Source organism: Pelecanus crispus, chromosome 3, assembly GCF_030463565.1.
Source record: "Pelecanus crispus isolate bPelCri1 chromosome 3, bPelCri1.pri, whole genome shotgun sequence".
NCBI classification, from domain to species: Eukaryota; Metazoa; Chordata; class Aves; order Pelecaniformes; family Pelecanidae; genus Pelecanus; species Pelecanus crispus.
This window is the reverse complement of record NC_134645.1, coordinates 103,899,803-103,915,074: the sequence shown is the minus strand read 5'-3', so window position 1 is coordinate 103,915,074 and position 15,272 is coordinate 103,899,803. Positions and strand designations below refer to the sequence as shown.

Sequence of the window (15,272 nt, the reverse complement as noted above, 5' to 3'; positions counted from 1 at the left end):
AAGGCAAGTGTTTCCACTACACTGTTTACTTAGTTTTAAAATCACTAGGTATCTGGTACTAGATACAAAAAAGACTGAGGACTAAATTAAAAGTCGAGAAAGGTATCAGTAAAGGCCAAGTCAGTGGTGAAATATTTGATAAAATCACCGAAGAACCTTCACAATTATGGGAAGTGGTATTATTTAACAGAAGATTTTGGTTTTGCTGACAAGGTAGCTTTATAAGTGGCTACTTCAATCTACATATAATTAAAGCCTGAAAGACACTATACACTATTGTAAGAAAGATGGAATTAATAATCTGTTTTTGGGGAAAAAGTATCTAATGAGAATCTTGGTAACTGTCAACGTTAGCTTTATGTTAGATTACAAAAAAAAACAAGAGATGAGTTAATTTACATACTTTCACCCTAACATGCAAGTGAAATGAGTATATGCACAAGTAATAATGATGCGAAAACCAGCAACAGTTCACTTACCAATTAAACAAGGTTTAATTATTGAAAAATTTTGCTTTAAAGACTAAATATTTATCTTCAACCCAGATGTTTTTTATACCTAAGTGTGAATATGAAAGCTGGACATTTCCAAATGGAAAAAAGAAATCAATCGCTTTCAGAAACAAATGCCTCAGGAAAACATTAATTATTATTCTGAACACATTTGACAGATGCTGAGCTGAAATTAGTCGAGTTCAGTTTCTTCAAAGTTCTTAAAGTATTAGGTAAATAACTAGGACATGCCAGCAAGGAAGTTCTTTACAACTGTTAATTGGTTTCTTCTGACATGGAAGATTTGTCCTTTGTCAGCTTGACTTAACAGACTAAATAAAAATACGCATTAATTTTATATATATAATACATATAATTTATAATAGATATTTTATAATACAATTTCTGTTTATATATAGCTTTTAAATTGTTAGATATAGCATTTAAGTAACATTGATGCTCTCCCCTTCAGAGTCTAAAAAAAGAAAATTACAGTGCTAAGACTGTAACTTGAATTTCTTTGTTAGCTGCTGCCTTTGATTTGCTTTCCTTAAGATGTAAAAGGCCACTTTGCATTCTCTGTGATTTTCTGTGGGCTGATTTGTGTTATTGTGAAGGGGGGGTGTGTGCGAGAGCGAGTGAGCAGTGGGGAGTTTTATTTAATTAGAAAAACAAACAAAAAAAAAACCCCACAAAACCAACTTCAGCCTTTTATTGACACTTACATCAACCACTAGAGATTCATGAGGGAAATTTTTTTCCTGTCATTTGAAAACGTCACTGAGTTGTTACATTTGTACTAAAAGCCCAGTAATGTCAATCTGTATTACTTATGTCCTTTCTTCCATACATTTGGTGGTGCTGTATGAAAATAATCTAAATGCTTTATAGAATAAGTTGTATTAGGCCATTGCAAAAACCATTTGGTAATGTTGAAACATTTTCGCTTAAATAGTTTTGTTAGTTTTGAAAAATGTTACCTCCGTTCGTATAGATTGTGTGCGAACACTTAACATGGAATAAATGTAATATTAATTGTTTGCTTTGCTTTTATCGAGCTTATTTCAGTGTAAGTGCTGCTGAAATAACTTCTAATAGCTGAAAAAGCCTTAGCAAAAATTCCTTATTAATTTTGTACAACACTTGAGATTTGTAACACGCTGTGAAAGGTTAAAACCCAACTTTTTTTCAAAAGAAAATTGATCAGCGCTAAAATGTCAACTGTCTAGGTACAGCAGCATACCAGCAAGCAAACACTGTTCTCTTATTTCAGGTTCCCCAGCTGCATAGCATTTGCATTGTGACATTTTGTTACAACATTAGCAAGATAGCTGATGTTTCAAAATCAATCAGTTTTTGTTGGTATGAGGCAGCCTGCAACTTAGTTGGATGTTGAAGGTGTTTCTCTGAAATGTAGTTAAACTGAATTGTTGGGTTCTGGCAGTATCTGCATCTCATGACTTCTTAGTGGTGGCTGCAAAATCGTGGTTTTGAAAGCTACATAAGGTTATCATTCTGAAGCATCTTAAAATTAAAAAAAAAAAAAAGCAAAAGAAAGCAATGTTAAGACTTTCTCAGAAGTTCAAAACTTGTCTAGACATTATATTTTAAATTTAATTTAAGGCAATTATTTTGGTGCCTTGTGCGTTAAAGTGCAAGATAGAAAAATAGGCTGCCTTACTGGAGAGTTCATATCCTTTAATACTACTTTTTAGGGAATTGCTAGCTAAAAGTCAGTTTTTGTTGAAAATGAAGTTGTTTTAAAGTTTTATAATTCCTATTCATCAACAATGCTTCTAATCAGAGAGAAATGTATTAAGAAGCCTTCTGTGACTATTACTTCCCCCATTTAGGCTGTATTCTGGAATAAAAGGTACATCAAAACTAGTGTTCGTCTCTGAAGAGAATCTGATTGCAGTGGGAAGAAGATTTTACCTGAGTGATTTATGTTTGAAATAAGATGTTAGTATATAGTAGAGTCTCCCTTTTAAAGTAAAAGCATGGGCTTGGTTATATGCATTGAGAAACACTGGTAGTTGGACTCAGTATAAGGAGAACTGAGACTTAAAGGCCTGTTATTCACTGTAATTGTGCTGGGTATGTGCATGGTTCATGTTGATCCTAAATACTATAAATATGCAAAGAGTACTTTCATGTATGTAGTGTATCTATAATAATATAGTGAAGGTTATGACACAGTCCTTAAGTAAGTAGAACTAAGATGTTTCTACACCATTATTTTTAACCTGTTTGGCATCTTAAAGTGGGGGTGAGGGGAAAAGGCCTCCCAAATGCTTTTGCAGCATCTCCTGGAGATTGTTTTTTCTTTTTATCAAGCAGAGACTCCAGAAGGATAGCTAATCTAGATAGACTAGGGATAAGGAGAAAAATCCTGAATTAAGGTAAAAAACTTTCACAGAAAACATCTTGCTGTCCTCTCTCATTTTTCAGATATGGTGAGTGGGGAAAGCTGGGATCTGTATTTCTAACTCTTAGATATGTTGTGGCTACTGTGGTGTCAATAAAAATGTGTATATCTGGTTTTGGTTACATAAAAGCTGATACTCTGTAAGAGTGGATACATCTGGAGAACAACTTTAAATGTTGCTGGCCAAACAAATCTTTGAATAAAGCTTGTCTAGTATTAAGGAGTTAGTTGGAACAAGTGCAGTGCCTAGTAATGTTAAATAGGTGTCTCTAAATATAGTCTCTCTTTCAAAAAATTTGAGAGCAAGATGTGAATAGGTAAAGTAGTGTTGGATTACCAGACTAAAACATAATTTCATTTCATTCCACGAAAGATAATTTCTAATTGCATACAGTTACTTTGGGTGTGTTACTGCTGCAGGTACTAGTACTACTACAACCTTGTATTTTAGTCATATCTTTGCTTCCATTTATCTTTTACCTTATCTCCCTCTTGCACTTCACTACTGTGTAAGCTTGTTCTCAGCTGGGTGATGTATTAATGGGAACAAGTGCACCATAGTCAGAGGTGTAAGAAGGAAGACTTTCTGTTTCTAATAGATGTACAGCATAATGATTTTTAATCATTGTCTAAGAATTAAATGGTTTGAGGAGCAATGCAGTTCATATCACCTCTGTTTTCTGCTGAAGTTTGCTTGTTAGATAAATAGATTTTAAATTTCTGAAAATAGGCTTGTTATTTAGTCTTTGATGGAGATGGATTGTTCATATCAGGACCTTTAGCAACAGGTTTGAAGGATTTCAGGAATAACTGTTGTTTGCATGTGTACCACAAATGAAAGGAGTTTTTCCTTCCTCTGTGTTACTGGTCATCGGGTCAGATCCTGCTTTAGCTCAAATCTCAGCTAAGTTTGTTTCTGACTGATCGCAGAAACATTCCTGCAAAAAGTCACTGTTTTAATAAAACTTTCAGCAGGATGCAGTGTTAACACCTTTCACTATTAAAATTAGGGTATTCCTAATGTGACCTTACAGAAACATGGTGGCATAATGTCACCTTGAGAAGGCTCCTGTGAAGTCTACATCCATAGAACCACGTCTCTTATTTTTGTCTAGTTCATGTATTTGTTTTCTACTCACTTCTTAACACTGATTAAGCTATGGTATAATTGCTGTTGTCTACACAAAGTAGTCAAATTTGTTAGCATCAAGATTTCCACTTTATTTGTTTCACAGATCTCTTGGGGAAGATCCAGTAGAGGTGTAAGTTAATGGTATGTTCAAGCCTTCTGGATAATAGGGTTGGGTGGTTGGGGTTTTTTGGTTGGTTTTTTTTTGTTTGGTTGGTTGGTTTTTTGTTTTGGTTTTTTTTAGATGTCCTTTACTGACCATTTAGAAATAACCCACAAGTTTAATATATTTTTGCCTGTCTGCTCCAACCTCAGTCGAAAAATCTCTCTTGTATAACTTTGGCAATAAGTTTGTTAACTGCAGTTCATACTAATCAAAACCAGTTCTAGCAAACAGTCTAAACTTTCATGCCTTTGTTTTCCTTTTAGACAACAGATCAGGCCACTGTAATAATTTAATGTATGACCTAAGTTGTGGGTGGGTTTTTCTTTTTATTTTAAATCCATACAGCATTATTAAGGAAGCATTTTAGTGATATGTTCACTCTGAATATGTCAAATTGTTGATGTTACAGACAATTTTTCTTTCATCTCGTCATAAAAATATATGTTAAATTGCATTAAAGCAATAAAGAACAATGTAAAGCTTTCACTTGGAAGGCTGAAATTGAAGTTCTGATGTCCAAACTAATTTTGGTTTCTTTGTGCTCTCTCCATTCTTACTGTGACAAGCGGGAAACAGAAATGCAGGAAGGGGTTGCCTGTAGCACTAAAGGCATTGAAGTGCATCATAGGAGCAAATAGTTGTTGGTGGGAGATCGGACTAAAGAGTACAGAATACAGTAAAAGAATACACTAATCCATGGTTTGTTTCTTTGCTTTCTGAATAGAAATTTCCTCTCTATACTTAACCTTTTAGCTATCTCGTCCTTCATTTTTCTGTTCATCAGTACATATAATGGGAAGATATAAGAGCCTTCACAGTGTAAATTTAATCCTCAAAAATGTTGTCTGTGACCTGTGGTGTAAGATTCAAAACATGTAGGGTTTTGTTTCCCTTCTAATACTCATTATTTCTAATTTATGTGTTCTTTTACTTTCTAAAATTTGCTTGCTAGTTATCTAATGGAAATCTAACAAAAGCCTAACAACTTCAGTTACTCTGCATCAAAATCACTGTTAAAGAAATTTGCTGTAGGTGTTTTTCACTAATCCATTAATGATATTTAGTTGAAGAGCTAGAGAATGGAATATAGGAGTGTTATTTCTAAATTCTTAAAATCAGCTTGCAATACACTTGTCATAGAGGTTTTTACTTTACTCAATCTACTGGTTTTGTTACTGCTGCTACAAAGATGGAAATATTTGGAATTGAGCAATGAAATTTTATAAGGTAAACACTTTCCATACTCTTCTGCTTTTCTTTTTTCATCTGTGAGCTTTGTTGTCATGGTGTCCTGTTATTTCTTGCTACTCTTAATAGCATAACTGCTTCAAGTCTGCTTAATTTTTTTTTTTTTTTTTTTAATTTCTGTGGGTGGAAAACAGGTCTTCTGAACGTCTGTTGACTGGTTTTCACCAAGGCTTAGAAACTGTTATACTAATGGTATAAAACATTTGTGGATGGTGTTAAAGACCATATAATTATCTTGTCAATGTTGTCCCCAGTAGCATTTAAAACTAGTTTTGGTAGCATTTTGTTTAATTAGAGCAATTAAAAATAAAATGGAAAAGCAACTAACATGGATGTGATCTCTCCAACTTAAAAATTGAAGCCTGGTAATGGAGTAGTGAAGTGTTAAAATGGTTGTACAGGAAAATTGCAGGGAGATGTGCAATTGTAGGGAAAAGTTAGCTGATGTGTCATACTACATGTTGTAAGCACAAAGTCTTCCTGCGTTTTTCTTTGACATTTTTGGGAGGGTATTAAAAATGTGCTCTAACTTAGCATATTAAATTTGATAATTAAGAATAGTATAATTTGTTAGTACCATTTCAAAAGGTTATGGTGACTATACTTGCTACTTTTGGAGGTGGCTTCTTCAGGTCAGGTCTCTAGATTACTGGGGAAGCAGTTAGATCAGCTTTCTGTTTTTTAGAGATATAAAAGACTTCATTTATAGCAGATTTTGACTGTTTGTGTCTTAGTTTCTAGTTAAACACATGTGTCTGTTTTTCTTTTGTTTTTCTTTCATTTTCCCAAGTTTGGAATGCTTTCAAAATACTGTGAAATCTATGCTTAAGGTCAAATTTGATCAGCTTCTTATTGGTGTGAAATGAGTTTATATATGTATGTGGTGGATTGACCCTGGCTGTCGGGAAAGCCCCCCCCCCATCCTTCCCTGAGGGATGAGGGAGAGATTCAACATGGGCAAAAATAAGAAAACTCATGGATTGAGGTAAAGACAATTTATTAAGCGGAGGGGGGAGAAAAGGGAAAAACCACAAGTGATGCTCACCACCAGCAGACCGATGCCCAGCCAGGCCCTGAGCAATGGCTACTTTAGAAAAACTGCCCTTCAGTTTTATTGCTGAGTGTGATGTTATATGGTTGCAGGTGATGGTAGACTTCTACAGATGGCAAAGGTAACTGGCTTTTTTCCATTTGTTGGTTTTGGGTGTTTTTGTTAAAGCCTTTTCTTTAGTTTCTATGGCTGCCTTGATCAATCCCTACTTTAACCTTATTTCATCTTTGCATTTGGATTAGAGCCGTTCCTTCACACCCTTTGTTAATGGTATAACTATCGTAGCAGAAAAAAACAGAGAAAAACATTCTAGGAAAATCTTTTCATCTGTGCCGCAGAAAGCTCTCAAACCTATGTCTGGTCTTAATTCCGACCTTGTTACATTGAGTAGTGGAGCACATATGGAGGTGTTGTTTGTTCTGGAGTTGCCAGTGGAGATATAGGTTAAATAATTTGGGTAGCCCCTGTAGTGCCTGTATTTCTGAGAACTGCAGAGTGCCTGCTGGGAACCATGGGCTCACCTTTAAAAGTACTATGTATTTCGGAAGTGCGTTTAGCACTTGATAGAGCAGTCCTCTGTTCAAAGTCTCTGCAAGCCTCCTTCAAGGAAATGTTGTTATAAAGCTTGGAGTTATGAAAGAAGAATTTCTTGGGGGAAAAAGCAAGGTAACTTTCCAGGGACTGAGCATTCTTCGAGATACCCAGTCCCTAGACATATTCACAGTACAGTCACCCTCCCTTTTAAATATGAGTCCCGTATGATGTAATCCTGCCTGTCTGGGTTTTAAAAGAACTGAGGAGGCAAAAGCACACTAAGCCTGCTTGTACAGTGTTTGTTAAAATATGAAAGAAATAGCATGAATGCCAGCACAGGCAGTTCTAGGATATTACAAAAAAAAAAAAAAAAAAAGTTGGGCTTGACAAATTGTGTAGAGGCAAAGCACAGGCTATGGATGTGCATGGGGACAGCATGCCTCCCGACACTCCTTGTTGTTTTAGGGGTACTTAGCAATTGCTAAGGAAATACTCTTGCTAATGATTTACATTTTAGGTTCTCTAATGCACCCTGCTAAAGGAACTACCCCGCCCCGTAGATTGTAGAAAGAGCCTGGAGTAATTCAGTAGCCTGCCTCAGCTAAAAGTAACCTTTGCCACAACCCCCTTCTTTCTGTGCTTTCCTCCTAAGCCTTCCATGTAATTTTTTTTTCTCAATGACATCCAACTTAATGTGATCTTCTAAAAAAAATGTATTCATCAAATAGTTTGACAGCATATTAAAATTTTCTTGTGCAATACAGCTAATTAGGACATCTCATTTAGAAAGTAAACTCTTTGTGAAAATAAAAATTCTCTGATCTTTTGTTGCGCAGAAAAACACTTAGAGAGCAAATAGCTCTCACATGATAACCTCAAAATCAAGAAAATCATGCACTCCTAAAAAATCGAGACAAGCTAATGGAGCCATGATAATCTTGTTCTTAATTGCCATGTATAAAAATGTCATTGCCTTCCTGATAGGCTGTGGAGCTGCTACTTAACTTCAGCCTTTGCGTCAAGTTAACTTTTTTCAGGTTTATAGTAAATCTTCGATAACTTGCAATTTTATGTGCTGGTCTTATGTTTGGATGGGAAGAAGAAAACCAGACCAGTTCTTAGAAATCAATCTATAAGTTGTCATCCTTTTACCTTCATTATTACTTGAAGTACCACTGCCAAATTTTAAATAGTTCTAATGTTCATGTAGTTTTACAATCATTGCATGCTTTCTACGTTCTTCTTGTTACATTCCCCATGCCATATGAAAATGTCCTCTTTATTTGCCACAGACGCAGCCTAGTGAACATGAGAGAGGTGATTGTTGCATAGAGCTCAATAGAAAAGAACAACTCGGCTTCTTGCTCTTCTTCTACAAGATTGAATGAAGTATTACTGAATTTTGTCAAAACTTTAGAAAGTTTGCTTTTGGAAATTCTGGTTACTTCAAATGTATGAAGATTCTGGTTTGAATTTTCCCTCCAGTGCTTGTGCCTTTTCTTCTTTTTTTCTTTTTTTCTTTTTTTTTTTTTTTTAAACTGTTGGCAATCTGAAGTGCAGCAAAGACAGCTGGTGACTCTGGTACTAAAGCTAGGATGAAGTTGGACAGAAGTTGCCATCTCAGCTTTCAGTTTATTCATTTATTTTCCTCATATTGTTAAGTATTCTTCCTCCTTTCTCAATTTTAAATGTTGTGTGATATTGATAACATGGTGCTTAATTTGCCTTAGTGTTCTACATAACTCACGCCAGCTTTCACCATCTCAGCTCAACTCTGAGGTGTCCGCATGTTCTGTCTGTGGCTCACCTTGCCTGCTCCTCTGATCATCTGGGCCTTGGGACTGCAAATATCTTAAGTCTGCAGTGTGTTTTGTTCTCTGTAAATTAAACTGCTTCAGCACGATTAGAGTTTGGAGCTATGCTCCTTACTTGACAACATTTTGATGTCTTTCATGTATCTAAAATATCGAATAGCGTGGTTTTGCTTTTTTTTCTGGTAAGATGATCTTTGTGTTGAGTACCATATAGAGACGAAGGCAAGGCTGTGCTTGCAGGAATTTGTCTAAATTTCATTTTAGAGTGATTGGAAAAAGTCTGAAGAATCTCAGTTTAGATTCTGCAATTGGGATTATCATTTTCTTTTAGAAAAATACTGTTGAAAAAGGACATAAAATTCTTAGCTATTTGAAAATACAAGCATTAATTTACCACCAGCTCCATAAAAGATAATTTTATTTACAGTGTGGCTCAGAAAAAATACAGTTGTGACGAAAGACTTTATACATTAAAATTTTACCTTTTATAATTGAGGTAAGAGAAAGGAAAATTTGCTCTGTCAATTAAAATTGTTGAAATATTTTGATGCGCTCTCCTCAGCTGTGTTTAAGGAAAACTAACCTTAGTTTTAGATAGAAAAGAACAGTGTCATGAGGATCCCACATCTTCCTGAAAATAAACATTTGAACTAATCTAACAAAGTGTTTGTTGTAAGAGTTGAAAGGTGTATGATCATATTTTCAAAAAAGCATATTCTATAGAGAACTTTATCTTGTTCTTCCAGGCAACATAATGGAGAAATATGGGGATTCATTTTGCTCCTAAAATTTGCAGATCCCATAATTGTTGGTGAAACACAAGACAGTAAGAAAAAAAATTAAGGAAAACATTGGCCATATGGATTCTCCTGTGACTTCAAGGGATTATGGTTTTTTCCCCTTTAATGGTGGTTCCTGAAATAGCCAGCATAGACCACTTCTTCCATGTTCTTTCATGGCAACGTCATGAAAAAACTTGGTGAAATACCAAGGTCACTAGTTCTTGGTTCTACCTCAATTCCTACAAGTATCCCAAAATGTTTTTTAAACTGTATTTCTGTTCGTTGATCATGTTTACACAACAATGTAGTTTATTGTGCATACAACTTTCACAATAATATCAATACTTTTGCAGGTTTTGAGTTTTACTGGGTTTTGGTTCTTACACCACTGCCCAGTTTGACTTTCATAAATATCATCTTGTCTTAAATGCATTGTTTAGAACAAGGAAAACATTGGTGTTTTTCTGATTAAATGTAGTATCTAAAGTACTGTAGAGAGAAAAAACCTGTGTGCTTGTCTCATGTAAAAATATACATATGTATGTGAGTGGGCACACAAATGCTGTTTTCTGTATCAGTCAAGTTATTAATAGAAAGAAGCAGATCGTGTTTCAGGTAATTCAGGCTCTGTTCTGATTTTAGGCAAGTGGAATAATTTGGCTGGGATTTAGAGGGCTTCCAAGTTCTCTTCAGAAATAATTTCTGTTTTTCTGATTGTGTTTAAAACAAAATTAGAGGGTTACTTTATAGAGGACATGAATATAGAACAATACATGTATTGGCCTTTAATACCCAGTGGTAAGAAATTGAATTTTTTATCAAAAGAAACTTCTGAATAAATACAGAACTTAATGAGTTTTAGTATACCATATGCATCTCAATCTAGCTCTGTAAAATAAGGGAATGTGGATAATGCTTTAATTGCCAAGGCACCAGCCTTTTTTTTTTTTAAAGAAAGATGAATGGATTGCTAAGACTTCCTGAGTTACCTTTACTGCAGCAGTCAGATCGGACAAGTGCACTTGGGTTACCCGAGACCGAGAAGAGCTGCGTTTTGAAGCGGTGACTGCCGCAGGCCAGGACTGGTTTAACAGTTCAAATGGCCTGTTCCTCCTTCCCCGCTGCCCTTGAGTTCAGTAGCTTCAACTTTCACTTGACAGACTAGCTGTTTTGAACCTCCTCTCATTTAGCTGCTGGTTGATATTGCTAGCTTGAGGCACGAGTTTAAAATTTGGCCCCAGTCTGACTTCTGCCTAGCAGCAAAGGTTGTGAAATGGATGTGATGAATGGGTGATCTTTCAGGAAAATATTAAACTCCTTTATATTCACAAGGTCTACCTATGAGCCGATGGAGTTTGGCATGGAGTTTCTTACAGTTACAAATAAACCCCCTGTACCCAAACACTGAGTGCAGCTTTTTCTGGGGTATATTTATTTGTAGGTTATAAATAGAAGTTGCAGCCTGCCTAGTTAGTCCTACTTCAGTGCTTGCCTTTACTTGTGTGTTGAAGCCAGCAAGATGAAGCTACACTGTTGGTGCTAAAAGTTTTTGGTTTTTTTTTTAATAAGATTTTTAAAGAGCTTGTATAACTGTATGCATGCTATTTTAAGTTACCTGTAAAATACTTAAGAACTTAATGGTGATTTTACAATGTGAAATATGTTGAACTTTTAAATTTGTATGAAGTTAGTTTTCAAAATACAGCCTAACTTGGCAGCAGTAGAATCATGAAATGCAAGTTATGTTAAATACTTTATATTAGATGTACGTCAGCAGTATCAGAACTGCTATGCTTCTAACTTTTATAGGTGACGGTAGACACCTATATACTGATATTAAGCAACTTTAATACATGTATTTTTACAATTATTTTAGTTAATACACCAATTAACTGCAGTTCTGCAATAGTGTGATGTGCTTGTTGGTTTATAGACTACTAGGTTTATTTTTTCAGAAGAAGTTTAATGTTTTAACTAGTCATATGAAACAGAGGAAAAAAGTATGTATTTAGTTAGAACAGTCAAATTATAAAATACAGGTTATGCCCATTTAAAAAACCCAGTGTACACAGAGGCATGTCTATATAAAAGTCATAGTGCTAAATATTATGTAAATTTTTCTACAGAAATGTAAATTGTATATAATATGGCTTAACGGACTACATTTACATTATGTGACTGCTAGAAGACTGTCTAGATACAATATGACTTCTAGTTCAAATATGTTTGGAAAAAAGTATACCACTTTCAGTGATGTCTTGCTATTTAATTCAAATAACATTGTAATTTTAGAAAAATTATTTTTCTCTGTTTTTCTCTGTTTGACTTTGTTAACTTGTAAATATTTCTGCTAACTTCAGATTGTGGGAGGTTGTGCTCAGTTATATTTAATAGGAGAAAGTATGTCTTACCCAACATTGTGTAAAGTTGTAGCAGCACAGGGTGATTTGTTAGATCATTCCTGCTTTGTGCTATCAATTTTTTTGAAGCTAATATTTTATTAATTGAACTTCTGTTTTCTTGTAGCTGACAGCACGATCGCTGCCTTCCATACAGTCTGATGAGAGACTACAACCTCTGCTTAATCATCTCAGGTAGCATCAACTGAAAGCATGTGCATGCTCTCATACAGATTAAAATAATTGTATTAGTAGAATGTTTTAGCTACAGGGTTTTTTCAGACACTTCATCTGTGCCATTGGCTTTGACTGGAAAAAAATGCCCCAAAGTATCCTTTCAACTTAACAAAAGCTTTGTAAATGACATGAAACATAATTTACAGAGTTGCTGTTGCTTCTAAGTAACAAGAAAATATCTGTAGCTTTTATAAAAACTATCATTTATAGTAAGTGCAAAGTTGTTAAGCTTCTTGACAGGACAAGGAATAATGGATTTAAACTAAAGAAGAATAGATTTAGACTAGACACAAGGAAGAAATTTTTTACAATTGAGGGTGGTGAAGCACTGGAACGGGTTGCCCAGAGAGGTAGTGGAGGCCCCATGCCTGGCAACATTCAAGGTCAGGTTGGCTGGGGCTCTGAGCAACCTGATCTGGTTAAAGCTGTCCCTGCTCACTGCAGGGGGTTGGGCTAGATGACCTCTAAAGGTCCCTTCCAACCCAAAGCATTCTATGATTCTATGGTTCTGTGATTCTTTATGAACAAAACAGATTCCAAATTACACTCCTCAGAGTGTAGGCCTTCCTTGTTGCAAATATTTTATGCTCTATGATCTTTTTGGAAGATTTCTCCATCACTGTCATTGACAAATGGAGTCCTGTTTTATTCTTTTAATGGACCTAAGGAGAGAGCTAAAAATTAAGAGTGCTCTACAGCACAGCTGAAATAGTCTGCCTCTCTCTTAGTAGTATACAGTATATAGAAGCTTTCTACTTTCTTTGAATGTTTTTCGGGATGAAGAGTAAGAAAAAATACTTTTCTGATGTTCTTCAGGTGAAGCATAGATCTGGTCTCTTTCTTATATATGTGATTGCTTTTTGCCACTTTATGTTGTTTGGGAGAGTTTTCTTACTGTGGTAGTATGCAGGAGGACAAAGACCATACAATTACAGTGAGATGCATTGGCTTAGAATCATTGAATAATTTATCTTGGAGTGAACCTCTGGAGATCATTTAATCTAGCCCCTGCTAAATGCAGATCTGGTTAGATTGGGTTGCTCAGGTATTTATTCAGTTGAATTTTTAATATCTCTAAGGGTAGAAATTTACTTAAATATTGAATGTCAGTAATGAACACACTGTTTTTGAACACATACAGCTTTGCATTAAGATCACCGAAATGATGTTGGATGAATTAGAAATGGAAGTGATGAGGCTCCATCAGGATAGCACTGCACTGGAATTAGGCTGCAGATCTAGTTAGCATGCTCTTTATTTCCTATGGTGCTCTACTGCTCGAGGTATCTGTACCCAAAATCTGACATTTTATTTTGATTTAAAAAAAAAATTCTCATAATTTTTGTTACGTAGGAACAGTTTCATGTTTTACTGCTTTTAGTGTAATTCAGAATAAGAAAAATAGCTTTCATTGTATCTCTGCTTTTTTATATATGCTTGAACTTTGTTCAAGAACAATGAATGAAATAAATATTTCAGTGTAACTGTTATGTAGCTGGTTAGGGGATACTTCTGAATGCCAATAACCTTCCATGTTTTTATTACCATTCATCTTACTGGGATTTTAAAAAATATGCCTCAGTGGCATACCTTTCTCCATTTTGAAGCTAAAGAGCAATTAGATTAGGTTTTTATAAATTACTCTCTAGGAGTAATTACTGAGAAATTTGAAATTTCTTTCGATATGTGCTATGCATCTATGTAAGTGGAACAGTCTTTAGTATCACAGCAATCACAATCCTCTGCACTTTTTATTTAAATATGGGAAAAAGAAAGGTTGCAAAAAAAGCTAGTTTAACATCAGCTACTTTAACAGAGATACTGTATGCTACATTTATGCAGAAAGGTATTTTTTGCACATTCTTATGTTAACTTGGGTATGTATGTTTAACAGCTGGTAAGTTACTTCTATTTTGCTTTTGCAAAAATGGTAGGGCTGTTGCCAGTACATTTTGTCACCAATTGAAAAAACTACACAAATTCTTCAGAGTTGCCTTTTTGGAAGTTCCTTTAAAATAGACAAGATAAATCAAACCTTAAAACTTAAAAAACAAGTGCTGGCAGTGAACAGACAGATGACCAAGTATGTCTTCCTGTTACTTATTTCTGTGAGCCTGTGATTTGTTTTTCCTTCATCTTGCTCATAAGAAAGGAGAATATTAGTTGTAGGCTTTCCTCTACCTTCATTGTGTGTGTTCTTACAGCAAAATTTTATTTTTGACACATGTCAGTAGAGCTTTATTAGGGGTGCAAAAGCTTAGATAGAAACGTGTGAGAAGAGCATACAATTGAAGGCTACAGAGTATTGTTTGGTTGTTAATGCCCCACACATTTTTTGGCAGCTATTTATATCTGCTTGTGACTTTTAAATTAGCTAGTCCGCAGAAAAGGTCATTTTACTGTGGATTATGTCTTTGTAGATACTTTAGTTCATGCCCATTTTTTTAAATGGACATAACAGGTATTTTGTAATTGGACCGTTCTGTACTGAATATGTATTTTATCTGTGACTTGGGTCCTCTTTTTGTCCTGTTCTGTTTCATTGGTGCTTTCGAAAATTAATTGTACTAGACAAAAAAAAACCCAAACCATTTTTAGTTAAAATGTTAAAATATTTGAATCAAGATGGTGCTTAGGGATTTGACATGCTCACAGTAGGCTACAAGGAGATTTAAATTGCTAAAACTTTAGCAATTTAGTAGAAATGGAAACTTTATTTCTAAACGCATGAGAAGAACACTTCTGCAACTCCTACTTTCAAAGGAGTTTATATGGGTTTTGTGATGAAATTACAGGTTTGTAACACTTTACTGTTTAAAATCTTTGGCAGGAATAATCTCAAAGATAGACAAAAACTGTTGTATGTAATCCCATCAAACTCCTATTCATGACTGTACATGAATTATAAGGAGAAGCTGAGCTGGCTTTGTTTAGTCTGGTGAAGAGGAGGCTTAGGGATGATCAAATAGCAGCCTACAACTGTTTGAAGGACA

The 15,272-nt window shown here is 35.0% G+C and overlaps 1 protein-coding gene across 1 annotated transcript in view; it reads left to right on the top strand.

The window, feature by feature from the left end:
- PRIM2 (DNA primase subunit 2) overlaps window positions 1-15,272 on the top strand; it is a 121,502-nt gene that overhangs the window by 56,686 nt on the left and 49,544 nt on the right. Inside the window, exon 7 of the mRNA XM_075707733.1 lies at window positions 12,170-12,237. Coding sequence (XP_075563848.1) covers window positions 12,170-12,237 — 68 coding nt within the window. The remainder of the gene's footprint in view (window positions 1-12,169; window positions 12,238-15,272) is intronic.